This window comes from Vulpes lagopus, chromosome 7 (assembly GCF_018345385.1).
Source record: "Vulpes lagopus strain Blue_001 chromosome 7, ASM1834538v1, whole genome shotgun sequence".
Classification (NCBI taxonomy): Eukaryota; Metazoa; Chordata; class Mammalia; order Carnivora; family Canidae; genus Vulpes; species Vulpes lagopus.
The window spans coordinates 50,077,910-50,104,975 of record NC_054830.1 but is presented as its reverse complement, the minus strand read 5'-3'; the positions used below and the strand labels follow the sequence as shown (position 1 = coordinate 50,104,975).

Genomic DNA, 27,066 nt, shown 5'->3' with positions numbered 1-27,066 from the left:
GTTTGCATTAACATCAAATAAAATACTGCTGGTACTTTGAGTCCTGTGACCTTCACTTGAGAATGACATTTTCAAGCCTAACACCTGTGCTACCTCTTCTCCAAAGAGCCAACACTAAGCCAATACCAATTCTGATGTCATTCTTGTTTAACCTGTGTTTTCAACAAAAGGAAAGTGACCATAGACACTGAAATCTTGAAATGCTTGGTAGACACTTCTAGTTCCAGTATCTACAGCAGGCTAGATCCCCTCCCTAGTTAGTACATCTGCCCTCTGCAGACCCCAACAGAGACAGGAGATTCTAATTCCAAGGCTTAATTTCTGCTTCTAAAAAATTTTTCTTAAGGGTAAACTACAGCCTTAGGGTAGAATATAACACGGCTGTTAAAAAGCCTACTTTTTCAAAATATATATGAAATAAGAACCTTTTCAAAAGCAGAAAAAACATTCAAAACTATTTTGTTTTTTTCCTAACTTATTTTTAAGCATGGACACACAGCAACACACATTTACTTGATCCTCTAAGACATGCTGCCATTTGTACCTTGGAATCCTAGAAGTTGAGGTCAAGGACTTTAAAATACAGCATTTTGTAAAACATCAAAAATGTGAAGGCGGAAGAAGACTTGATAGAAGGCAGGACCCTATGGCTGGGCGGAGCTATCCAGAACATCTGTCCTCACAGGGAACCCAGCTGACACAGAACAGTGGGGAATGAAGTATGAGTACGTTATCTACCCAGCATAATTACGCTGCTTCTGCCTGCATGAGCTCAGGTTCCCCACAGATCTATTATTTCCAGGGAATCCTGAGCTAGTCAGTCTCTCCTGGGGGTAACCTGGCAACTCTTGCACTCATTATCCCAATAATGAATTTCAGTCAAACCCAACAAAAGGCAATTGGGTCAGCCAGCCCAGATAGGGAAGGCTAGTCCATTCTCCCTGGCTCTTGAAAACCAGATACCAAGAGATTCTGACAATCGTATTGGATGATGTGTGCAACTCCTACCCGAACTATTCAGGACCAACTCTGAGGAGTCAAATGGGAGGTTAAAGAGTTAAATCTATGAACACACAGATAAGCAAGGAAAAAGTTATCAGTGGTTTGCTCTGAGTAGCAAGGTAACTATTGATTTTTCCCCAATTATTTGGCTTTTCTCTTTTCCAATCCTTCCAGAAAATATTAGGTAACAGAAACCAAGTGCTCTCTAGTAACGAGCCAGCACTGGCACCCTATCGCATAGCCAGATACGGTTCTTCCATCAGCTTTTCTTCTTCCCTTTACCAGATAGTGTATTCAGCAGGGACAAATCAAGAACTTGTCAACCACTCAGCTTTTAGGCAAATGCAACTCGGTGCAGATGTCCAACTAGTACAGGTGCTAGGTACTACCATTTCTCGTCCTGGTGCCAAAGCATATATTTACATCAAGAATGTGGCATTCGGGATCCCTGGGTGGCACAGCGGTTTGGCGCCTGCCTTTGGCCCAGGGCGCGATTCTGGAGACCCGGGATCGAGTCTCACGTCGGGCTCCCGGTGCATGGAGCCTGCTTCTCCCTCTGCCTGTGTCTCTGCCTCTTTCTCTCTCTCTCACATGAATAAATTAAAAAAAAAAAAAAAAAGAATATGGCATTCACTTCCTCAGTCCAGCTTGCGAGGCTTTAGTGTTCTACAGAATTTTTTTTTTTTAAGATTTTATTATTTATTTATTCATGAGAGACACAGAGACACAGGCAGAGGGAGAAGCAGGCTCCATGCAGGGAACCCGACGCAGAACTCGATCCCGGGTCTCCAGGATCACACCCTGGGCTGAAGGTGGCGCTAAACTGCTGAGCCACCCCGGCTGCCCAGTCTACAGAAATATTTTATCTTCCCCTCCTCTACATGCAGTTCTGCTCTCCCGCTGCCAGCAGTTTCTTTCCTCTGAATCCCCATTTTCCTCTCCTGAGTCTTATCTTACCAAGCCAGAGGATACTCACGAGATTTTGTCACCCTATGCTTTAACCTCCAGTTCGATCTACTGCACGGCATGCTCTATGTGCCTCTATACAGATGTGATACCATAATAATTTAATAAAAGAAGTTACTGTCCAATACTTAGCACATTTCCTGGCACACAGCAGGCATTCCATAAATACCACGTATACAATTAAATACAAGCCTCCTCTTCCTCCTTCCAGGGGCCTCACTGCATACATTTCTCAATGGGCCTTCTTCCCATACTACACCTGCCTTGAGCCAGAGAAACAAACCAGGAAAGCTAAATATTTAATTAAATATTTTTCTCACTTTCTTAAATATCTGTTTTTTACTAGGTCTTCAAATTTAGCTATTTTTCCATTCACTTCTAATAAATGACTGCCACACGCCAGCCAGAAACTGCAGGCTTCCAAGCATTAGTGGTGAAAAGGAACTCTGGACAGGCAAGAGCTTGTGGGAATGTATAAAACAAACCTAATTCTGAACAGAAACACTATTTACATCAGAGACTCATTAGATAAAGTAAAAAACTGAAAACATTCACACAAATAAAATCCCACCTACCTGTCTGGAAGGAGATCAAGTCAAAAAATCATCCTTTTCCAAATTTAGTAACCTTAACAGGTTCTAGAAAACTCATCTTAAAAAGATCCTTCCAAAGCATCTGAACATCTGCAACTGTTTCTTATGTAAATTGATTTGCACACCTACTGGTTGCCATGGACAACTGTATTCAAATTGGAATCTCTATCACCTAAAGGTGTGTCAAGGTCTGGAGCCTTCTGCTTTGTCAGAAGAGTATGACACCTTTTCTGAATTTTCTCTTTGGTCAAGGGAAAATTAAGAAGAAACCTTTGACTCTAGAAGATTCCCTCCCTTAATTCACAAAGATCTGTTAAACCAGAGATGTCAGTAGCAATGGAGCACAGCATCTGTGTAGACCAGAGTTTGACCCAGATGGCCTGGGAACAGCATCAGGGAAGCCAGCTTGCTAAATTCTGTCCAGGCTGGCATCCACACACCGGCTCAAAGCCTGGAGCTCATTGGGCACACAGACCCAGCCTATTTTTGTTATTTCCCAAATATTCTGCTAAGGGCACATTTAACTTTAAAACCAGGATAGGGGATCCCTGGGTGGCTCAGCGGTTTGGTGCCTGCCTTTGGCCCAGGGCGTGATCCTGGAGTCCCAGAATCGAGTCCCATTTCAGGCTCCCTGAATGGAGCCCACTTCTCCCTCTGCCTGTGTCTCTGCCTATCTCTCTCTGTGTCTCTCATGAATAAATAAAATCTTTAGGAAAAAAATAAAAATAAAACCAGAATAAAAATATAGTTTAAACAGACATAAAATTGGTTGCTTCCCAAGAAGGAAGGTAAACAAATGTCTTGCCGTACATATCATTAGTCGTAAGATGTCACAGAGTACTATACCCCTCTCCTACATAATAAAGAGTAAAGAAATCATTGGTGATGCATTTGACGAGTGACCTCTTGATGGTCTGGACAAGAGCAATTATGTTTTTAAGGGTTCTAAATTCTCCAGATCCGAATTGTTTGGTTTCAACAACTGACAGAGGAATTAAAACTGAGAGCAAACTAAGGATAGCCTCATTACCTTGTGCTGTTCTGGGACAGGCGTGGTGCACTTATACGAGTAATCCAAGCCCATTTCCCCAAATGCCACAGCCTTGGGGTGCCTTAGTGCTTGCAAAAGATTTCTTTCTTGACTCTCACTGTAGTAACGTGCAAAATGAGGATGACAGCCAAAGGCCCCCCAGACCAGATCCTCTTTCAACAGCTCCTCCCACAGGCAATCTGTCAGTGTCCGAGGATCACAGAAGTCAGAGATGCAGCCCTGAAATTCCTTCGGGAAGGAGCTGCTATAAATTTTTCTGAACTTGGTAAAGGACCCTTTGAAAGACAACTTGGAATACAGCATGTCCAAGTGACAGTGGGTATCAATGAAACCCTCCTCAAAGCCTGACTCCCGATGGTTCCTTGGCAGGGAGCTAGATGCAAGTCCTCCACAGGGGCGAGGTACCACCTCCTCCTGGAGTGCTCTTTTTTCCTTCACCTCTTCTTCTGAGCTTCTGGAGAAACGAAATGAACGAGTGTTCTGGGATCTGCCTTCCTCTGTCACCTCCTGGTCTCTAGAGGTGTTCTGGGAGCTCACTCTAGAGTTAGGGGAATAATCACTCAGGAGGCCCCGGCTGCTCCTCCCTGCCTGCAGTGGGTCGCTGCTGCTGCTGCTGCTGCTGCCCATGGAGGGATAACCAGAAGGCTTGGGGCTGCTGGTCCAATAACTGGCATAGTCACACCATGGACTACTGTACAAATGAGCCGGGTACATGACATAGTCAGTGGGGAAGGCAGAAGGCTCTGGAACTGTGGAGAGTTTCAGCGAGCTGGGCTCCTCCTGAGAGAATCTGACTGTGGAGACCTCATCCACGTCAGACCAGTCACTTCCTGAAGAGGTGTGCTCTATAACCACCTCCCTTTCTTTAGGCTGCAAAAAAGAAAACAAACAATGGGTGAGCCCTTCTGTGTGAAGAAGGCCTTTCATACTCAGTCATCACCAGAACATAAACTGCCTTGTTTTTCTGGCCACGGTGAAGGCTTTTTTTGCTTTGGCTCATTAGCTTACTTTATTGCCTGATCTGCGTATAATTTCTGGAATGTGAGCCAGGTTATAGCTATAAGTAGTCGTATCGGGTTCAGGGAATAACCTTGTGACCAAAGTCTTAGAATATAAGATCATCCCTAGGAGTGTCTGGGTGGCTCAGTCAGTTGCGCATTAAGACTCTGGATTTCGGCTCAGGTCATGATCTCAGGGTCATGGGATAGAGCCCTGTTTTGGGCACTCAATGGGGAATCTGCTGGAGATTCTCACTCCCTCTGCCTCTGCCCTGCCTCTGGCCACATACACTCTCTCTCCAAAATAAATACATCTTAAAAAAAAGAAAAAAAAAAAAAAAAAACCATCCCTAAAAGGGATGTACTCCCTTTCTGTGGGATCCCTTTGGAGAAAAACCACTCTTTAGAAGACACCATGTCCTGGGTATTTTAGACAAAAGTAGCACCCAGCATATCTCATTATGCCTCTATTCTAACATTTCAATGCAAAACCACACAGTCATGGTCGATTTAAGATGTGTCTCAGACTACCCTGAGACAGACCACATATCCTAGAGGGATCACCTGCAGGTGCCAGCCATGTGAGTGAGCACCTTGCACAGCCAGCCCTGCCAGGCTTTTGGAGTGTCAGAAGCACATGAGAGAACACCACCTCAAGCCCCAAACAAGACCTAACCTGTCTAGACCTTTCTGAATTCCTCACTCACAAAAGTGAAAGCAAAATAAAACAGTTTCAGCCACTGTATGGCAATATCATATACATATACGTTATATTAAATCAATTTTAGCCCTGCTAGAACAAAAGTTTTTAAGGGCAGGAATTTTTATTTTCTTCACTCATGTCTCCCAGACACCTATGACCGTGCCTAGAAGGCTATGCTTACAAATATTTGATGAATTAACTCAGAATAAATCAGACAACGGCTCCTGAATTTACCTTCACATCAGAACCAACTGCTGTTTTTTTAAGGCTACCCCACCCTCATCTGTAATATTGTGATTCAGCAGGTTCCAAGGGCTCTGTATATAAGACTCCATATCACTTGGATGCAAATCAAGTTTGAAATACAGTAAACACATGGATTTCAACCCATGTAAATAAGACTATTTAAAGGGCTCTCGTTTCTTTTGGTTAATGAAGCCATCTATACCCAGGGCCAGATGGCTTGAGCAACAGGCCTTACAAATACAAAGCAAATTCAATTCATACAACAAAAAATTCACTACAAAGAAGCATGATGGATAAATTGATCACCTCCTTAAAATGGAAACAAAATTTTTTGTTTATAGTATCTATACTAACCTTCCATACCTACCTATACTCCAAAAGGAAACAAATACTGGTAACAAAAATGTTAATTAATTATGAACTTCCATATGATACTTTCCTACTTTAGATTTTCTTCCTGCTACTCCTTTCCTGAATAACAGAAATATCCAAACAAGAATCTTTTCCAAGACACAAGATAATTGAAACTGCCGAAATTTAATCTGAACTCCTGAAACTGGGTGATAAGCACCTGGGGGATTTATTAACACTAGTCCGGTTACTTTGAGACTGTTTGAAATTTCCTATAAAAAGTTTTTTAGGGGTGCCTGGCTGGCTCAGGCCGTGCAGCATGCAACTCTTAATCTCAGGGTTTCAAGTTCAAACCTAAATGTTTTAGACAAAAGCTTACTTAAAAAAAAAGTTTTAGGGTGCCTGGGTTAGTCAGTTAAGGGACCAACTCTTGATTTCAACTCAGGTCATGATCTCAGGGCCCAGGGATGGAGCCCTGCATCAGTCTCATGCTCCTTTTCTCCCTCTTCTTCTGCCCCACCCACCCTTCTACCTTCAAATACAAAACCACACAGAAATTTATAAAGTGGTATCCATGCATATGCAATCTCTCAATCTTTAAAAAAAATTTTTTTAAACTTAATCTTTAAAGAAGAATAATCCTTCAAAAACTATCTTACTTATGGTGGAAATTTCCACCAACCCAGACAATAAAAAAATGCAGTATGGCTGGAGCTTAACAAGTTTGTTTCTTTTTTCCTTTTTCCAATAAGATATTGGAATCATCACTTTTGTATATATGCAACTAAAGTTAAAAATTCTCATATACAATAACATGAAACTACACATCTTTGCAATTCAGCTCTTGAAAATTCTACCTTTTTTTAAGATTTTATTTATTTATTTATGAGAGATACAAAGAGAGGCAAAGACACAAGCAGGCTCCACACAGGGAGCCCGATGTGGGACTCGATCCTGGCACTCCAGGATCATGCCCTGGGCCAAAGGCAGGTGCTAAGCTGCTGAGCCACTCAGGCATCCCTCTACCATTTTTTTTTTTTTTTAAATAACAAGTTATTCTGATTAAGATTACAAAAAGTACCCAAACAGAAAGAAAGGTTTTCTTCCCCAAAAATAATCCCTCAGAAAGGTGTTTTTTTTTTGTTGTTTTTTTTTTTTAAGATTGTTTTTCTAGACAGAGAATATGAGCAGAGGGAAAGGCAGAGAGAGGAGAGAGAATCCCAAGCAGATTACCTGCTGAACACAGAGCCCCTGGTAGGGCTTGATCCCAGGACCCCTGAGATCATGATCTGAGCCAAAACCAAGAATCGACCGACACTCAGCCAATGGAGCAACCCAGGTACCAAGAAAGCATTTTATATTCCAGTTCTTATAAAGTCTCCTGTATTATAAGATATAGGTTCTTTTATGTGAGAAGGACAAATGATCCTAAAGAGACTTCAACCAAGCTAATGTTTGGATGCTTACAGGAATGTTCCCTTTCTCCTTTTTTTGTTTTTTAAAAAAGGAGGGGTGGGGTTGGGCAAATAGATGTATCAGATTTAATAATTACTCCTGGGGGATATGACCTCAGAGTTCCACTGAACATTTTTAACCCATCTTTTAAAGATCATTTTTTGTTTTTTAAATACCACCATCCCCCACTCTGTTCATGATTTCGGTCTCTGTCTCTAATAATCTTAAAAAAAAAAAATGTTGAGTGGTTACACAGAAAGAGACACTGGAAAAATACTTGAGAAATTTATAAGGTGGTATCCAAGTGGACTAGGGCAACACAGAACCAGGTTGGAAAGCTACTTTTTACTAAATAGCTTTTATTTTTAATTTTTGAACCACGAGAATATTATTTACTCAAAAAGTAACCTGAAAAATACTTAGAGGTTGTTATATGGTAGCAATCCCAAAATACACTTCCAGAAAAAATGAACCACAAACTGCCTGAGTGATAGGAACAGCTATTGGCAACTGGGGACAAATTTCCAGGGGCAGGATTATACATGGATTCAAAATTTGCTACATCTCATCAGCACAATCTTGGCTGCAAAAGACTACAAGACAAATGGTCCTGTTTTTTACAACAAGAAAATCATACCACAATGGTAGAGAATGAGAATCTATAGGGAGTAAGAGACTTGGGATATTTAGAAATTGCCACATATGGCTCTTCTTTGGCTGTTTTAAACAAATTAAAAATATAAAACAAACAGGATTAATTAATCAAGGACTGGATAGTTGATGTCATTAAAGATTCTGTGTGTATCGTCTAATAAAATTGTAATTATGTTTGTTTTTTTCCTAAAGATCACTATATCTCTTAGAGATTCACACTGAAATATTTATGGATGAAATAATACAGTAATTGGGATTTGCTTCAAAAGAATTTGTGCAGAGTGGAAAGCTGGCTGGCTCAGTCCATGGAGCATGTGACTCAGGATTTCGGTACTGGGTGTGGAGCCTACCTTATTAAAAAAAAAGAAAAAAATTTTTTTTTTTTTTTTTGTGGAGAGAAAAAAGATTGACAGTGTTAATCATTGAAGATGAGTTATAGGAGTATATGGGTAATTTTCCTAAGTGTTTTAAATTTTCCATAATAAAAAGTTAAAATAAAAATATGTTAAAATTCTAAATCAGATGGAAGGATAGATGACATCCTCTAGTTGCTTCCCAAAATTCTCTATATTCCAGGGGTGTTTGTTTAAAAACACCAATTCCCAGGTCCCATCTCAGACCTTCTGAGTCAGATGTTCTCATTATCAGGGAAGTTCAGGAAATCATACTACATGACTCAAAAAGAACTCCAGGGGCACCTGGGTGGCTCAGTCAGTTCAACATCTGCTTTTGGCTCAGGTCATGATCCCAGGGTCCTGACACTGATTTCTGCATTGGGCTCCCTACTCAACAGCGAGTCTGCTTCTCCCCTCTGCCCTTCCCCCCTGCTTGTGCTCACAAGCTCTCTCAGATAAAATCTTTTTAAAAAAAAAAAAAAAAAAAAAAAAAGGGGGGGTAGCCCTGGTGGCGCAGCAGTTTGGTGCTGCCTTCAGCCCAGGATGTGATCCTGAAGACCCAGGATCGAGTCCCATGTTGGGCTCCCTGCATGGAGCCTGCTTCTCCCTCTGCCTGTGTCTCTGCCTCTGTCATTCTGAATAAATAAAATCTTAAAAAAAAAAAAAAAAAAAAAAGGAACTCCAGTGACAACAAGGATCATGTCAAAAACATGTGAAAAGTTTCAATAAAATTATTTAATGAAATGTGAGTGGGAAAAATGGCAGAGTGGGAAAAACATGAATTTAAAAATGCACATGTAACTAGAAATACATACCATAAGCAGACTTACAATTTTGTTATCTAAGTCCTTTAAAGGATTACAATGGTCAAGCTGGCCAAGAAAAGGTTTTCAGATTTTCTTTTTGATAATATAGGTCATTACCTATGTTTATGATTGCTTTATGTTCTCATCAATATGGCAAAATTTAAAATTACACTTATTGAGGTCCTACTACACACTCAGGCACTGAGCAAAATATTTTCATGCATTAGTTCAGGGTTTAGCAAACTGTGGCTCACAAGCCAAATCCAATGCACTGCCTATTGGTGTAAACAAAGTCTTCCTGAAACACGGTCAGGACCGTTCACTTAAATGCTGTCTCTGGCTGCTTTCATGCTACTACAGCAGAGCTGAATAGTTGCAACAGAGGCCATGTAGCCCACAAGGCCTAATATACTATCTGGCCCTTTACACAGAATAAGTTAGCTTATTCCTTTTCTTTGTTTAACCATAAGACTCCAAAAACTGTGACTTCTTACACAGAAGAAACTATGGATCAAAGAGGTTAAGTGGCTTTCTCATGATCACAGTTTAGGTGGCCAGGATTTGAACCCAAACTATCTGATCCCAACACTCAGTGCTCACCTACCACATCATGCTGCCTCCAAATACATACTTCACAAAGATAATCTAAATCTCCAGCCTGACAATTAGGAGATCAGGTGTATAAGTTTGGAAACTTAATCTATATAAGGGGAATTCTAGGCAGCCCAATGGGACCATGAGCAACATCAGACAGGAAACATACCCATCATATAGTGAGCAGAAAAAGTGGGTTATAAAACCTACTGTTCTTTGGGTTTCCAGGTAAATATAACCCATGTAGTTTTTGTCCTTCCTGTCAAAAAACTCTGAAAATTACATGAAATGGGGGTACCTGGGTGGCTCAGTCAAGCATCTGACTCTTGATTTCTGCTCAGGTCATGACCTCAGGGTTGTGACACTGAGTTTGTATCAGGCACAGCTTTAAGATTCTCCAGTGGCTCAGCGGTTTAGCGCCACCTTAGGCCCAGGATGGGATCCTAGAGACCCAGAATCAAGTCCCATGTCGGGCTCCCTGCATGGAGCCTGCTTCTCCCTCTGCCTGTGTCTCTGCCTCTCTATGTCTCTCATGCATAAATAAATAAAATCTTAAAAAAAAAAGGGGGGGGGAATCCCTGGGTGGCTCGGTGATTTGGCGCCTGCCTTTGGCCCAGGGCACGATCCTGGAGTCCCGGGATCGAGTCCTGCATCAGGCTCCCCGCATGGAGCCTGCTTCTCTCTCTGCCTGTGCCTCTGCCTCTCTCTCTATGTCTATCATGAATAAATAAATAAATAAATCTTTAAAAAAAAGATTCTCTCTTCTCTGCCCCATCCCCCTCCCCAGCCCTTGCACACCCACTCCCCCCCCCCCCAAAAAAAAGTTAAAAGAGATGACTTGAAAAGGCATAAACCTACAAAGAGAAGGCATAAAGAAAAAAACAGCAAAGCAAATTAAAATCAGTTTATAGAAAGTAGACAGATGAATGGCTTTTGGATAAGCAGATCACAGATGGCCAAAACCTAAGCCTGCAGTGAGAAAAAGTCAGGAACAGGCTGAGTCATAGTACAAGACCCCTCAAAAGACTCAGGAATTAGAGGTTCCAGATCTCTGAAAAGAGAGTGAAGCTAGAGATGAAAATAGGAGAATGAATTGGAAATCTGTGAAGCTAAGTTCCCAGATCCTAGCTCCCATCTTGTGTGATGGGTCTGCCCTTTCCCCACTCAGAAAAAGACTAAAGTTTATGCTTGGAATGTTGAGCCAAGGAGCCTATGGAATAACCAGGAACAAGAGACACACAATCAAGGGTAAGGGACCATGGCATGTTGGACAGTGAGAACCCAGGTACCATCCTCAACCAGACTCTCAGAATAGTGCCAGCCAGATGTGTGCCTCCCTGGTGAGGGAGTGGAACATTTCCCCCAGGTACACTGAGCAGCTTCTGAATTATAGAGCCAAAGATTCAGTTGGAGCCCCCACAAAATTAGCCAGTGTCAACACCCTATGTTGAAGCCAGCAGTTGGTAAGCCCATCCACACATTCAGAACTTCCAATCAGCTTTTGAAAATTCAACCTTTAAATATGAACTGACAGCCAACACATCCCAGGAGAGCCCTACTACAAAACATAGAAGCTGAAATACTTAGGGGAAGAAAAAAAAAAAAAAGAGAAAAGAAAGCAAAATCAGAAGGAAACTCAGAGAAAAAGTAGTAAAGAAAGTCGAAGAAAACTTCACAATAAACCTTTAAGATTCTCAGACCAGAGAAGGCACTATAATCTCAAAACAAGAACAGGACACTCTAAAAAAGGAATTAACTCAAAATATTAAACTAGTGTTCTTAGAAATTAAGTATGTCAAAAATGGGGGGAAAGTATGTATTATTATAACACCTTAATTGTTCATAAAGCAAAAATGAAAGGAGATAGGAAAAACAGGAATTCTAAGGAAACAAAGGAGGTACAACTCCAAGAAGAAAAATGGAATTACTTATTTTGACAAAATTGAGAATTTTACAGCACTAGCAATTTGGGGATGAATTAATGATAGGTGCAGAGGAAACTGAAGGAAAAAACAAGGCAGTGATAATCTCCAAGGAAGATAAACTTTTTACAAGAGGAAATGTGATCAGAGTATACTAGGTAACTCCGCTATGAACATGGAGTTAAAAAATCTTCAATAGATTGTTAGAAACTGTATGACAACACAGGGAGCTGCAAGGAGGAGAGGTAACAGGTTCGTGGGTATTGTGCTGGCAAAGTTAGTGTGGAGAATTAAATGTCCTCTAAGTAGGCATCCACAGGTATCTACAACTGGAAAATCAAGCCAAAGTGCAAGATTACTTAGAAGTATGGAGGTAAGGGGGCGCCTGGGTGGCTCAATGGTTAAGCGTCTGCCTTTGGCTCAGGGCATGATCCTGGGGTCGAGTTCCACATCAGGCTGCCCACGGAGAGCCTGCTTCTCCCTTTGCTTATGTCTCTGCTTCTCTCTGTGTATCTCTCATGAACAAATAAATAAAATCTTAAAAAAAAAAAAAAGAAAGAAAGAAAGAAAGAAAGAAATATGGAGGTAGGTACGAGAAGAAAGAGCTAAAGACATTCAAGGAGCTACCACTAAAGGGCCATAAGTAAAGATAAGCAGAGATGGGTACAACAGAGGAATGCTACCCGCCTGCCACTCGAGTTAGAAACTATGTTAAAAACTGCTAGTTTCCCTCCAGTACCATTCTTTCCTTCAAGAGCAATCAAAGTGATCTGGGCATAAGGCCCCCAGATGAAAGTTAATGCTCCAGACTCCCTTGAAGCTAGGTGTTGGCCAGGTTTCTAGATTCTTGTCAAGGGCTAAAAGCAGAAAGGATGTGGACAACTTCTGAGGTAGGTTCTTCAACGGAAGGGAATGTACCGTCCCCTTCTCTTTTCTCCTTCCTGCTGGCTGGAACATCAACATAATGTACTCTGGGTCCTAGCACAGTAGCCACTCAGACCACGGATGGTGACTGTGTGGAGGCAGCAGAACATCCAGTATAGCGTTAGGGTCCCTGACACCGGGGAGCCCTCCTCCCCAAGCCAAGCTATTTTCTTTAAGCCACTGTTATTTGGCCTCTGTGAGGGCAGGCAAATGCATCTGCCAACAAACACGGAAATTCTAAATTAAAAAAAAAAAAAAAAAAATGCTGAACTGAGATTTCTTCGTAACTCTGAAAGGTCTTTTAGAAGAAAACCATCAGTTTGCCTTTGAGTCCTTGATAAATACAGTGCTGTTTTTAATGAGTAACACTTGGGATTGAACTAGAAAGACCAAATACATATACGTCAAGAGAACTAAAAACCCCACACTTGGTATAAATCCAACTCACCTTGTGGCTTTCTAAATGAGAGTCAGAGTCATCCAGAAATTCCAGGGCTGGAGAGGGCTTGTCAATGACTGTCCTTCGGTCACCAGGTGTCTCCTCACTAGGCTTCTCCTGAGGGTCTATTACCACTCTCCTGTCACAGAGGCTGCTCCTCTCAGGCACAGCCTTTTCGTCCTCAGCTCTCACCTCTGGGGCTGACTCTTTCCCCTTCTGAGGAGATACGGTGACACTCCTGCCTGGCCCTTCTCCACGGATGGGACGCTCTCCTGTGCTTGTTGTTGCCCTTGTGGCAGCCTCTCCCTTCCTTTTTGGCATTGACTTCCCCAGGATGCCCTGGATAGCCTTTAGGTAAATGACTGTAGAGCCTTGGTCTCGAAATCTATCCCTCTTCCTTTTCTGCACCTTGTTTGGCTCCTCATTTGTATCATTCTGACCCTCTGCTTCAGCTGCAAATTCAGAGTTCATGGAGTTACGGGAACTATCTTTTGAATCAACCTGGAAGGAAAAAAAAAAAAAATCAGAGATCATAACACAGCTATCCAAAGGGCAACTACGTATAGAAAGCACTCAGCAAATTATAAATCAGTAGTGGCTGCGCCAATCACAGGGAAAGTGACCGTGGCCAAGACACAGATTCTCTCCCGAAGGTTGCTGACCCACCCCACTGAGAAGTGCCACGTAAAAGGGCCTGAATTGCTGCCATTTCATATTATTTACTTTCTCATGCTCCTCAGGTGATACCCTCATACTGCAGCAAGCAAGAATGGCAGAGAGATAAACATTCTTTTTTTTTTTAATTAAAGATTTTATTTATTTATTCATGAGAGACACAGAGAGAGAGAGAGGCAGGGAAAGACATAGGCAGAGGGAGAAGCAGGCTCCATGCAGGGAGCCTCGATCCCAGGACTGTGGGATCACGCCCTGAGCCGAAGGCAGACGCTCAACTGCTGAGCTACCCAGGCGTCCCAGAGATAAACATTCTAACAACACTAGACTGTAAGCTCCTTGAGGCCAGGGACTGCCACACACTTGAGAACACACCTGGGCAAAAGAGCAGCTCAAAATTTCAGCACTGGAAGGGTCTCTAGAAACCAGCTAATTCAATCCCACGTCTAAGAGTCAAAGAGACCCAAAAGTCCAGGGAGGAGCAGAGTCTAACCTCCCAAGTCCTGAGGGGCAGAGTGCAGGCCTTACCAAAGTTCTCTGCAAACCCCGTCCCCCAAATCAAAACCTCAGTGCTAGAAGGTGTCTGGTGGGATCCCTGGGTGGCGCAGCAGTTTAGCGCCTGCCTTTGGCCCAGGGCGCGATCCTGGAGACCCGGGATCAAATCCCACGTCGGGTTCCCGGTGCATGGAGCCTGCTTGTGTCTCTGCCTCTCTCTCTCTCTCTCTCTCTCTCTCTCTCTCTCTCTCTCTGTGTGTGTGTGTGTGTGTGTGTGTGACTATCATAAATAAATAAATAAAATTGTTAAAAAAAAAAAAAAAAAAAAGAAGGTGTCTGGTGTCCCAGAGAATGCACCAGGGTCAGTCCAGAGACCGTAACTACCCCAACTCCAAATCTCCTCAGAAACACAGGTGAAGTCTCAGCCCATGCTTTCCTTCCTCTCAGCACTTACTCATCCCAGGAACTAGACTATTTGTTCTCAATGTTAAATTTCCTGTGAAACTCAGATCCAATCTAATCCCAGCCTGGGTAAAACTGATCCACCAATCTACCCCTAGGATCATCTCCAAGACAGCCAAGTCCAAACCTCCCCAGCTCTGACCTATATTGACCATTATCCCCAAATCTTCTACAGTCCCTACAACTTGCACTTCTAATTCATTTGTATTAAATCCCTCTCTGTATATTAAAAGTGGAGAAAGAACTCCACACTAAGCTTGCTGATCATTTTTCTCTACCAAGGAAAAGTAGTCTACTCCAAGAGATGTCCATCAATAAGGAAGTGGTTACATGGAGGCTTACACTCTTACTTTATATACTTCTCTTGAGTTTTTTCCAAGAAATACATATTATCTTTGTTTTTTAAAACAGCCTTTTGAAATCTATAAATCTAGACAGCAGTATGGCATGGTATTTTTCTTACTAGAAGTACTCAGATTGTTGGCATCTGCTAACTTTGATGAGATGGACAGGAAAGGTGTCTTTTACCTTCATTTTGACCCTCTCTCAATTTTCTAACACAGTGGACATTTTTTTTTAAATGTCTGTAGGGACTATCTGGGAAAGGAGATTAGAAGCCTTTTTTTTTTTTTTTTAAATACCTTTCCTTATTAAGAAAATCGAATAAATATTAAAAATATGGGTAGCCCCGGTGGCCCAACAGTTTAGCACCGCCTTTAGCTCAGGGCATGATCCTGAAGATCCGGGATTGAGTCCCACGTCGGGCTCCCTGCATGGAGCCTGCTTCTCCCTCTACCTGTGTCTCTGCCTCTCTCTCTCTGTGCCTCTCATGAATAAATTTTTAAAAAATAATAAATAAAATGTTTAAAAATATATATATTAAAAATAAACCAGGAGGTTCCCTAGGCATGCCCTCCCTATAGGACACAGCCACAACTTCCCAGCAGGCTTCTCTGCTGCCCACTTCTCTGGCTACTACCAAACACCCATCATCCTCAGGAATCCCCATCATACCATCATGGGCAAATCTAATTCCCTTTGCTTGTGATACCCCTACCTCAATCTCATTTTACACTTGGTAAACTCATATTCATCCTTTAAGGCCCCGAACCCCTTCTCTGATGTCTCCAACTCTGCCTGTGGGACCAGCAGGTCCCTCTCTTTGCCCTCCTACCCCTGTACCAGGTAGAGGCCAACATGGAAAGACAAGGTTGACAACAAACAGAGGAACCCCTGCACCTTCTGAAGGTCATAGCTCCTCACTTCAAACCAACTGCTGCCACTTGGAAGTACAGACCCAGGGTTACAAATTGCAGCTTTTCAAACAAAACAAGAAATCTCAAATTTAATTCGTTTTTTCATCTAGCTGGCAATTTTTTGTTGAGCACTTACTATATGCCAGTAGGCACTGTTCTGAATCTGTGAGGTTTGCATTCAATGGAACATAAAAAAATACCTGCTTACTGGATCTTATATTCTAGGTGGTGGTGGGAAAGGAAAACCAGAAGAAAGGCAATATATGTTAGAGAGTGAAAAGTACCAGAGAGAAAAGTAACACAGGAAAAGGGAACAGAAGTAGAAGAGGGTCAAATTTCCAGTTCAGAGTAGAGGTGTGGACTGGAGGCATATATTTTTAATGTGAAATCTCTAAAATACTGAGTACTTTGAAGACCTAGTGGGCCACATTCAGCCACCGGCTTGCCAACTCTGGTAGAGAAGACCAGGCCTATACTTGTGGGAGAAAAAGGGGGTTAGAATTACAGTAACATACCTTACGTGGCCTTACAATTCACCGAGCTGCCATGGCTGTTATCCCTCTTGTACATGGCGTCTAAGTGGCAGGACCAAGAGGCAAACTCAAGCTCCCCCCTAATATCCTGGAAACCAAGGGAGAATAGCAAAAATACGAAAATCGAGAAAGTAGCAAAGGCTGTGATGTCAAAGACCACAAGGACCTGAAATGGATCAGGCCACCCAAGATTTTCAGAAGTGGATAGGAGGCTATCAAGGTAAAGATTAGGCATTAAGTTCAAGAGAAGAGACAAACCACCTGGCTTCATATAGGAGAGATGGCATTTTTCCTGGCAGTACTGGTTGGTGAATTATGCATGTCTGAAGGGAGGAAGGAAAGATTGAGTGGAGATGCTGTTCCAGCCCTTGACACCGCCAACCTGCACGATTTCAATGGTTCGTACCCAGCTCCCTGCCTACTCCCTCCTATCCTTTCTCCAGTGTGCCAGAGAAGTTCTCAAATCTGGCAACATCACATCTCTGCTTAAAACCCTTCAGCACTTCTGCATTTGCCCACAGAAAACATCCCCAACTCCTGAGTATGACATCAGAAGCCATTCACAGGCTGGACCCCAAGCTTCTTTTCCAGCATCACCTCCCACCTTTGTCCATATACCCAGGTGCCCAGGAATAAAGAAAGGCACTGGAGAAAAGGGAAGTGAGGACCTTCAGGAAAGTTGTAGCTCTAGTGCTTCAGACAAGCAGCGTTTCCTGACACATTCTGAACACATGTTGTTACACTGCCTGAAATGTCCTCTCCTCCTCCTTGTCCATCAGAAACTCTAATGGCACCTCTTCTGTGAGGACTTTCTCAATGTTAGTCACTCCTTCCTCTGACCCTTGGTACTTCAAATGTCCGTTACAACATTCCACACATTGCTCCATAATGAAGGACTTTTCTTTGTACCTCTACCTCCTAGCACAGACTTCCACCACAGCACTGGACATCTGCTGGGTGAAGACGCAGGAACCAGGATCATACATGAAAGCTTTGTCATTTGAGAGCCAAGATACACAATGGCTTCTTGTGTCAGGGCTATGTCACCCTGCAGAGAGCTTTTCAAGGGGAGGATCTTGCCCTCTTCATCTCCCCATCCCTTACAACACTAGGCCTGGACAGAGCAGGTGCTCAGAGGGCTGCAGCGGCAAGAATGCAGGCTCTGACATCCCACCAATCTGGGATATCACAGCTTTGCCCCATACAAGATGTATGGCCTTGGTCAAGTTACTTAACATTTCTGAATCTCCTTTTCCAGTGCCGACACATACTAGGTGCTCAAATATTTGTTAACTGATATGTAAATGTTTGTTAAATGACATGTAAAGATAATACCGCCTGTTTCACATCTCTGGATTATATGACCCTCTTATGGGTCAAACACTGAGAATCGTATTTGATCAAAGTCTATCACATCACAAATGCTTAAATTTTCCCTTCCAGTCTTCCTTCCCTGAAGTGAATGTAGAAATGTAGAAAGATCATACTAAGGACTAATAATATAAGGTAGGTGAAGGTGCTCAAAGCAGACAAATTTAATTATTCTCTAAAGGCCATCAGTTACCATTAGAATCTGAGAAAACTTAACTATCCTAGAGGAAACAAAGAACAAACAGTAAGAAGCTGGCCAGCAGGAATCTCTAGTAAATCCAAATGGCCCAGTCTAGCTATGGTCTGAATGTGTTCCCCCAAAATTTGTATGTTGAAATCTAACCCCCAAGTGATGATATTAGGTGGCTCCTTTGGAAAGTGATTAGGTCATGAAAGTGGAGCCATCATGAATGGGATTAGTGCTCTTATCTAAGAGTCTCCAAGAGAGGGGCGCCTGGGTGGCTCAGTCCATTAAGCCTCTGCCTTTAGCTCAGGTCATGATCCCAGGGTCCTGGGATAGATCCCCATCCTGGGGTGGGGGTGGGGGGGGGGCTTTGCTTAGCAGGGAGCCTGCTTCTCCCTCTCCCTCTCCCACACCCCCCCCTTGTGCTCTCTTGCTCTCTCTCAAATAAATAAAATCTTAAAAAAAAAAAAAAAGTCCCCAAGAGAGCTCCTCTGTACCCCTCTGCCATATGAGGACAGAAGGAGAAATCTACAAGCCAGAAAAGGGCCCTCACTTGACCATGCTAGCCCCCTCATCTCAGACTTCTAGCCTTCAAAACTATAAGAAACTTAAAAAGAAAAAAATTTTTTGACACACACAGAAAGATAGAACACACATGCAAGCACACAAGCATGGGGAGTGGCAGGCAGAGGGAAAGTGAGAAGCAAGCTCCCCGCTGAGCAGAGAGCCAAATGTGTGGCTCCATCTCAGGACCATAAGATCATGACCTGAGTCGAAGGCAGACACTTTTTTTTTTTTTTTTTAAGATTTTATTTATCCATTCATGAGAGACACACAGAGAGAGAGAGAGGCAGAGACACAGGAAGAGGGAGAAGCAGGCTCCATGCAGGGAGCCCGATGTGGGACTTGATCCCTGGGTCTCCAGGACCATGCCCTGGGCTGAAGGCGGCGCTAAACCACTGAGCCATCTGGGCTGCCCAAAGGCAGACACTTAACCAAGTGAGCCACCCAGACACCTCAAGAAATAAATTTCTATTATTTATAAGCTACCCAGTCTGTGGCACTGTTATCAAAGGCAGAACATTCCCCTCTCACTATTCTGTGATCTGGCCAAGACCTCTGTGCTGAAGCCGGGGAGGAGACAGATAATGGGGAACCTACAGACAAAGCCAAGAGTGTATCTCTCAAAGTTTACAGAGCAAATGCAGAACAGGTGGATAGGCAGGTAAAAAAATAGGAGTGAGGAGACCTTAGAAGGACAGAGGAGGGGAGAACCCCCCCATTTTTGTGAGTGCCAGTGGACTGTGCTTGCTAAAAGGACCTAGGATTTACTAGAAAAACGAGTTAGATGTGACTGCAGAGCGCAGAAGAGGTGCAGACTAAGAGGAAGATAAGAAAGGCATTTTGTAATTCATCAAGATGAGTCAGGTACTGTGCCTTGTTTTCAAATTAACAAACACTACAGGGAGAGCCCTTAGCAGTGCTAGAGAGTGACAATTAGGATTAATAATATCAACATCCCCATAGTCTATCCTCACTCAACATGAGTGATCTTTCAAAAATGCACATCTGCCTCCCTGTTATGGAATTCTATATAACTCTCTAATGGCTTAGAATAAAATTCAAGTTCTCTTGGCTACTAAAGCCCTGTTGCAATCGGCCCCCTACCAACCTCTCCAGCCTCCATCCTGGGCTCTTAAGCTCCATACACCACATCATGAGGCAGTCTTGTGACTTCTCAAGCCTTCCCACCAGAATGTGTGCTACTTAGAAGCCATCTCATAGTTCTACGATCTAAGGGAGGGCCTGCCACTCAGTAACCCTCAGGAGCTCACTCACTCAAAGCAAGGCACTAACCCCACAACTTGAGACAGGACTGAACTACTCATTGTTCTATGCTTAACCACTAATTTGATTTAGGCAAAACAAGGCCCCTTAGGCCTAAATAAGATAAAGATGGGTCCATGATAGCATTCGACCCACCCGGGTTTAAAGACTCTATCTTCAAATCTGGGTTCCTGGTCTGCAAGACAGCCTGAGCCAGGGATGCAGCACACCTGAAACACTAGGCAAAGATTCCTGCCCTTCTTGAAAGGCTTTATCCTTGGGAATCCCTGGGTGGCTCAGCGGTTGAGTATTTGCCTTCAGCCCAGGGCGTGATCCTGGAGTCCCGGGATCGAGTCCCACATCGGGCTCCCTGCGAGGAGCCTGCTTCTCCCTCTACCTGTGTCTCTCATGAATAAATAAAATCTTAAAAAAAAAAAAAAAAAAAAAAGGCTTTATCCTATCTCTAATTGTCACTGAAGTCAAACATAAGCAATCTATATTATTTCAATGCGGCGCCCAAATCAAATAGAAAGTGTATCAAGGATTAATGACAAGATTAAATTGTATGGGCAAAGCCCCATATTTACTTTGACCTACGTTCTAGTCATATTCAACATCAATATGTATTCTCATGCCAAAGACAAAGCTTTTGAAGTGACCATTAAAAAAAAAAAATCCATGTGCCATACAAGAGTTCTGTGAGCACTACACCTGAGAGCTCCCCAGGATAGACAGCCAATGACAGCCTCATTTCTCAGCTCCACATAATCTAACCACTCGACAAACCCATGTTCCTTAGGGCATTTTTCCCTTGCTTTTGTAAGATCCCTTTATGTGAAGGCAGCTCCTCTCATTCAGCTAAGACTTTTCCAGCACTGGTCCAGGTACAGAACTCTTAACCTCTTACCGCCTAGAGCTCCAGATCCAGAATGCAAACTAAGAGGGCAGTGATCTCTGTTTTGTTCGGACAGAATCCCAAGCAAGGAGAACACTCCTGGGATGATCTAGGCCCTCAACAAACATTTGTTCAAAACCTGAGGGGCGCCTGGGTGGCTCAGCGGTTGGGCGTCTGCCTTTGCCTCAGGTCATGATCCCGGGGTCCTGGGGTCAGGTCCTGCATCAGGCTTCTCACAGGGAGCCTGCTTCTCCCTCTGCCTGGGTCTCTCATGAATAAATAAATAACATCTTTATAAAAAACAAAACAAAACACCTGACTGAAAGTGGATGAAGCTCACACTACAGCTGGCGACGTTAGCCAGTACTCAACCTCTCACCAGGGAAATGGCTGCCTATAACAGATGAATTACATTAGCTTCTACTTCTCACAGACTCACATCATTCAACCTGCCCTCACCAAAAAAGGAAAAAAAAAAAAAAAAAAAAAACAACCCTGGGAAAATTGTATCCTCTTTTAAGTTAATATAAACCAAAAGAGTGGACGAAATGTACCTCCTCCTGAGAAACCCTCCTGCATGGAATTAAATGTTTAAGCTCCAAAACAAACTCTACCCACCAAGCAAAACCCCAAGGTGCTAGTCACAACTTTAGTGAAAAGCGACACCAAGAACCCAAATTCTTGTTCTCAGTTCTGTGACTCAGAGAAGTTCTAAGAACAAGGGCACAATTCCTTAAATTCACAACTGAAAATAAATATACGTGTCTTCTGGGCACGCAATGCACCTTGTAGGGCTGTGACCCTTCCAATCGGGCTGCACCATACAATTGCCTGAGGAGCATTTAAAAATCCGGAAACCCAGACCACACCCCAGCCCAATGAGGTCGGAATGAGAAGCAGGCACAAGTATTTTAAAGCTTTCCAAGTCGTCTTAAAGTGGTGCCAAGTTTGAGAACTATCTGTCTCTGGCACTGCGGGTCGCCGCCGCCCCTCAACGACCCCCCCCCCCCTTAGGCTCCCCGCTTTGCCTCAGGCAGACCTCTGGGAAGACCCGAGAGATCTTGAAGGACACGACCCCTTTTCACCTCCTTCCAGCAACACCTCAAGCCACGTGGAAGGGGCCTCACCGCGTCCAAGGCGTCGCAGCCACCTACCTTAAGGCTGCAGGCTTCCTCCTCTAGAGAAGCCATTTCTTCTGGAGAGGGGCTGGCAGGGCGAAGGGGGGATCCCCCAGACGACAGGAATCCCCGGGTACTCCGAATCAGGCAGCCTTTGGCGGCAGCCCCGCCCACACCTGGGCCGGAGGAATGCGAGGAGGAAGAGGAGGAGGAGGAATTTCTGCGGCAGGATGAGCCCCAGGGCAACCTCGGCGTGCAGGCCACATCGTCCTCCTTCGGGGCTTTCAGGCGCGTGGGGCTGCTGGTCCCTCCGGCCCGCGACGCAGAGCAGGGAGCCGGCCGGCTGGAGGGGGCCACATCACCGGGCTCCCGGAGGCAGCTGCGCTTGCGGGGACAGCCTTCCGAGGCGCCGCTCCAGTGGTACTTGACCTTGCGCCGCTCCGACGCCATGGGCACCTGCGAGGGAAGGAGCGGGCCTGGGTTCCCACCTCTCCTGTCCGCACCCCCCCACGCCGGGGCCCCTGGGGGAGGGCCAGCCAGGTCGGGGCCGGGGGCCTCACTGACCTTTCCCCCTTCCTTCCACTGCCCATCACAGTTCTCAGGCTTCCCGAGATCCCCACGCGCTTCGCCGTAGTCACAACGATCCGAGGCTCACTAAGGGCGTGGGTTTGGTTTCCAGCCCCACAACGTGCTTCCGCGATCACCGAGCGCTTCAGTGTGCACAGCGCGACGGGGAGATGTCAAAGCGCTTCCGGGATTACAAAGCGCTCGGCTTCAGGTCGCGGCGCAGGGCGCCTCGGGGACGCCAGAGCGCTCCGCGAGACCACGCGGAGCCTCAGGGTCCGCACATGGCGCCCGGACCCGCAGCCTCTGCGGGGCGCTCGGCCCGGAGGCCCGGAATGCCGAGGGCGGGCCGCAGGGCAGGGCCGGCGCCGGCGCGCAGCCCGCCCTGCTCCCGCGGCCCCGCCGACCAGCCCGGGCCCGAGGGCTCGGGGCCGAGGCGCCCCCTCGGGAGCCGGCGGCGCCGCGCTCGGCCGCCCCGGGACACCCTCCGGCTCGCCCAGCCGCCCCTCCCGTCCCTGCCGCCGCAGCCCAGACGTCGGCCCCGCAGCCCTCACGGCCCGAACGTCCCGCCCCAGCCGCCCGCTCGCCGCTCGCCGCCCGCCGCCCGCCCCCGGCCCGCAGCCCCGGCCCGGCCTCCGCCCGAGCTCCGGCCACACCGGCCTCCGCGGCGCCCGCCTCCCGGAACGAGCCCTGCGGCCCGCTGCCCGGCGTGCGGCGGGGGCGGGCCTTGCGCAGAACGGAGGGCGCCCATTGCTCGAATCGGCAGGGGGCGGGACTCCGAGCAAGACGGAGCTCGCCTGTTGGCCCGGAGGCTGGAAGGCATTGGTCGGAAGCGGGGCGGGGCGGAGCCACTCACGTGGGCCCCGAGAGCGCGAAGCGAGGCGGGGCCGCAGCTCCCCCGCGGCAGCCCTGCGTGAGGCGGTGAGGGGGCGTCCGCGGCCCGGGGCCCTCAGGGGCGCTCCCTGCCCCTCAGCGCTGCGCCGCCGCCCAGCTAGACGGGCTCGAGTCCCCACCTCTCCTCGCACCCGCACCGGCATCCTGACCCCGTTTGCAGAGCAGGAAACTGTGGCCCAGAGAGACCCGGTGACACACCCAGAAAGTGGCAGAGTCGGAAGTTAGGAGCCACAAGGTGGGGGCTGGGGTTGGGGGTGGGGGGAACTGCACAAAAATGGAAAATTGTTGCCGGTCAAAAAATATCAAAGTTCAGAGACAAAGTACAAACTTGGAAAAATATTCGCAACACAGGACAAAGGGCTGATGTCCTTACTATGTGAAAAACTTTCTCGATGCGATCATTATTAAGTATTAAAATGGAAACATGTTGCCAGTAATTAAAAAATTAAAGAAATGGGAAGATAAATGAACCCAGGAGCAGACGCAAATTACGAAAGGCTCTTTATTTAATGTGTGAGAACAAATGGTTCCACCTCTCGCTTAAAAGTACAAGTCAAATTATAAATTTTCACCTATTCAGTTGTCAGGGATCAAAAAGCGGGATAATATTCTTTGTAGCTGAGGCTGTGGGAAAATGCATTCCCATACCTGATTCCACGTGAATTGGTACAACCTCTTTGGAAGACAGCACTGTATGTAGTAGTAAGAATGAAAAACTGCCTCAAAATCCAGCATTGGAAGCTAGTCATATATATTATGGAACATCCTTAGAAAGGAATACTAGGCAAAATGATTCAAGTAATCCAAAAGTACTATTCAGGAAGAATGGCCAAGAAGGATGTGACGAAACATATCCACCCAGAAGCCAGAAATTCCAGCTCAATCTAACTCGAGGTTTTGATTTTCTAATGAAAACTTTTTTTTTAATGAAAACTTTCTAATGAAAATCCAATGATTAATGAAATTAAGCAGAAAAGATACAATTTTCATCATCTTGAAAAGCATACCCCCAAACTAGTAACAGTGGCTGTCTGTGGGCAGAAGTAAGACCAAAAAAAAAAAAAAAAAATCCCAGTGGAAAGTCTTTCCACCACGTAATTGCTTGTACCCACCACGTAATTGCTTGTACTACTGGATTTTTTGGTCATGTGCATTTATTAACTTAAAAAAAAAAAAAAAAGTCAGGCCTTCCCCCTAAGGATTGATAGAAAGGCATCATGGTGCCCATGAGCCCCTGGAATCCATATACAGAAATGTATATGTACATACTGACAGCTTGCTGTAAAGGGGGAAAAGTCTGTAGGTTGTCAGAAGTGGTTCATTGACTTTTCCACAAATGTTTGAAGCTCTACTCTGGAAATGCAGGTATGTCTAGATAACCAGTATCCTACTGGCACTAGCCCTGTATTGCTCAAAACAGCCCTGAAAGCAACCTACTCATAATTGTAAGGTGCTTACCGCATGCCAGGTCCTGAAACACATATTCTAGTTGAACCCTCACAGCCACCAGAGCTTAAAACAGGGATGTCAGTAGAGACTACTGTCCACTGGGACTGGAGCCCACCCAGCTGTTACACATCACTACAAAGCTGACCTTGTTTGGGGACTACTGAATGCTTTCATGAGGCAAGATTTTCTCCTTGCTCTGACAAATCCATGAAACAGATACTTTTTATTCTTCCCATTGCATGGATGAAGAAACAGAGGCTCAGAGTAACTCCCTGACTTGACCCAAGATCACACAGCTACTAACACCAACATTTATAACCAGCACTCAACTCTTAGGCACTCTATGATAATATGCCCTTATCATAGGTACAGAACACTTTCTCCAAACAAATTTATCTGGACACAAAACTAATTACAAGATATCTGTTGACTTTACTAATGTATTTTTATTTTACAATAAAAAAAAAACACTACAGCAGAATTATTTAAAACAGGATGCATTGAATTTAAAATATCATTTGTTTCACAAAAATATTTGCAACATAACTTTGCAGAAAAATACCCAATGCATAAACCTTAGGTGGCAGAAATACGTGTTTAACATCTTTTTATTTTATAAAAAAGGACAAGTATATTTACAAAGTACTTCTGTAGCCACGTCTCACCTGTTCCTCCCAACAAGGAAAATGAACAGGTGTTCCTTATAAGGAAACCAAGGTTTCAGAAATTAAATAATCTATTTAAATAGCAACAGAACTAGACATGAAACTAGCTCTCTTGATTCTTCATTCACCCATAAATAATACATACTCTCAAAATAAAAGCTCCACTAAAAATATTAGCATTTGTGGGGTGGGAGGATAAAGGTGCTGAGTAGGCATTAAATAAATATCTGTGGGTTACAAGATTTCTGTTAGAGAAAGTGGAAACCCTGAAGAGCCCTTTGCTAGGTGTCTGGCATTCGTAATACTCGATACCTGGAGTGGGCCGTGGAATTTTGCAGATGGTCGTTGGCAAATATGACCCAGAGAGATTTAACTTTGGAAAGTACAACTGATCATCCTCCCTTAGATCTTGAGAGGTGTGAGCTGGCTAACAGTATTACCACACACACCCCAAAACCACAAAATCGCCCACATCCTGGGCCCATGGACCAGGGTTTCCGCTTTGGTCTCCTGATAACCAGCTCTGATTGACAAATCCCAGGAAGGATGATGACTTCATGGATTTTTGTGTCTTGAAAAGCTGAGGTCTCTTCACTCACACTGGTAGGATGGAAGCTTTTCTCCCTGCCCCAGGAAAGCTGATATTTGGTGTTTCCTGGGAGATGATGATTCTGCCTCAGATCTTCTTCTTGATTTGGTGTTCGTCTTTCCAATTGAGGACAAGCTGTACGCTAGCCATCAGGGGCCAAGAAGCTCAATGCTGTCCAGTTTCCCTTCTTTGTAGTACAGGATATTCTCCATCAGTTTCCTTTTGGCCTCATTGATTTCGATTTTCCACGAAGTCTCTGTAGTTGATGTTCAACAGAAAATTTAGAGAAAGAACTTGAACAAAAGGCATCTGGAAATAGTTACTATTATTACAATTCTTAGAAAGTCAGACTTGGTCAGTTTCTCACTTAAATCAGGTTTATGAATCAGGCCCTGAGCATAATGAGCGTTTTCATTATTTTTGCCTTTGCAGTGAAGTCCCAACACCTGGCCCCACTTCTCAGGACGGAGAGGGCTTCCATGCTCCTTCCATGGATGGGAGAGGTTGGGGTGAACACTTACACCCTCTCTTTTCCCTTCTCTCTCCTCCCAGTGAGAGGAGGAGCAACGGGAGTGGTAGAGCCTGGGACATTCATTAAGCCACGTTTACTAGGGGAGAGGGACACTGCATTGGAAAGGCCTCCTAAATTTTTATTTCAGAAGGAAGCCTGCGATATTTGGATAGGAAAGACAGAGATAGGAAGGGTATTGTCTTGGTCCCTAAGCACGATAGGAGCCACACAAGGGCTTTAAACAAGGGGTGGCATGAGTTATTTTTAAAAACCACTGTGAAGGGGCAGCCCGGGTGGCTCAGCAGTTTAGTGCCGCCTTCAGCCCAGGGCATGATCCCGGGGTCCTGGGATGGAGTCCCACAACAGGCTCCCTGCTTGGAGCCTCCTTCTCCTTCTGCCTGTGTCTCTGCCTCTCTCTCTGCGTCTCTCATGAATAAATAAAATCTTTTTAAAAATTAAAATTAAAAAATAAAAATAAAAAC

General features: G+C 44.7%; 2 protein-coding genes across 4 annotated transcripts in view; both read right to left on the bottom strand.

Moving 5' to 3' along the window:
- TATDN2 (TatD DNase domain containing 2) overlaps nt 1–22,633 on the bottom strand; it is a 28,303-nt gene extending 5,670 nt beyond the window's left edge. For all 3 annotated transcript variants that reach the window (XR_005989082.1, XM_041764117.1, XM_041764119.1), the window contains exons 1-4: nt 22,477–22,633; nt 21,949–22,368; nt 13,109–13,600; nt 3,592–4,482 (exon numbers count right to left, since the gene is read on the bottom strand). Coding sequence is in view for 2 of the 3 variants with exons in the window: in XM_041764117.1 (XP_041620051.1) it covers nt 3,592–4,482; nt 13,109–13,600; nt 21,949–22,362 (1,797 nt within the window). In the remaining variant the exon portion in view is untranslated. The remainder of the gene's footprint in view (nt 1–3,591; nt 4,483–13,108; nt 13,601–21,948; nt 22,369–22,476) is intronic.
- A 2,610-nt stretch (nt 22,634–25,243) lies between these two features.
- The window catches only part of IRAK2 (interleukin 1 receptor associated kinase 2), a 61,600-nt gene continuing 59,777 nt past the window's right edge, over nt 25,244–27,066 (bottom strand). Inside the window, exon 13 of the mRNA XM_041764268.1 lies at nt 25,244–26,329. Coding sequence (XP_041620202.1) covers nt 26,223–26,329 — 107 coding nt within the window. The 3' untranslated portion in view covers nt 25,244–26,222. The remainder of the gene's footprint in view (nt 26,330–27,066) is intronic.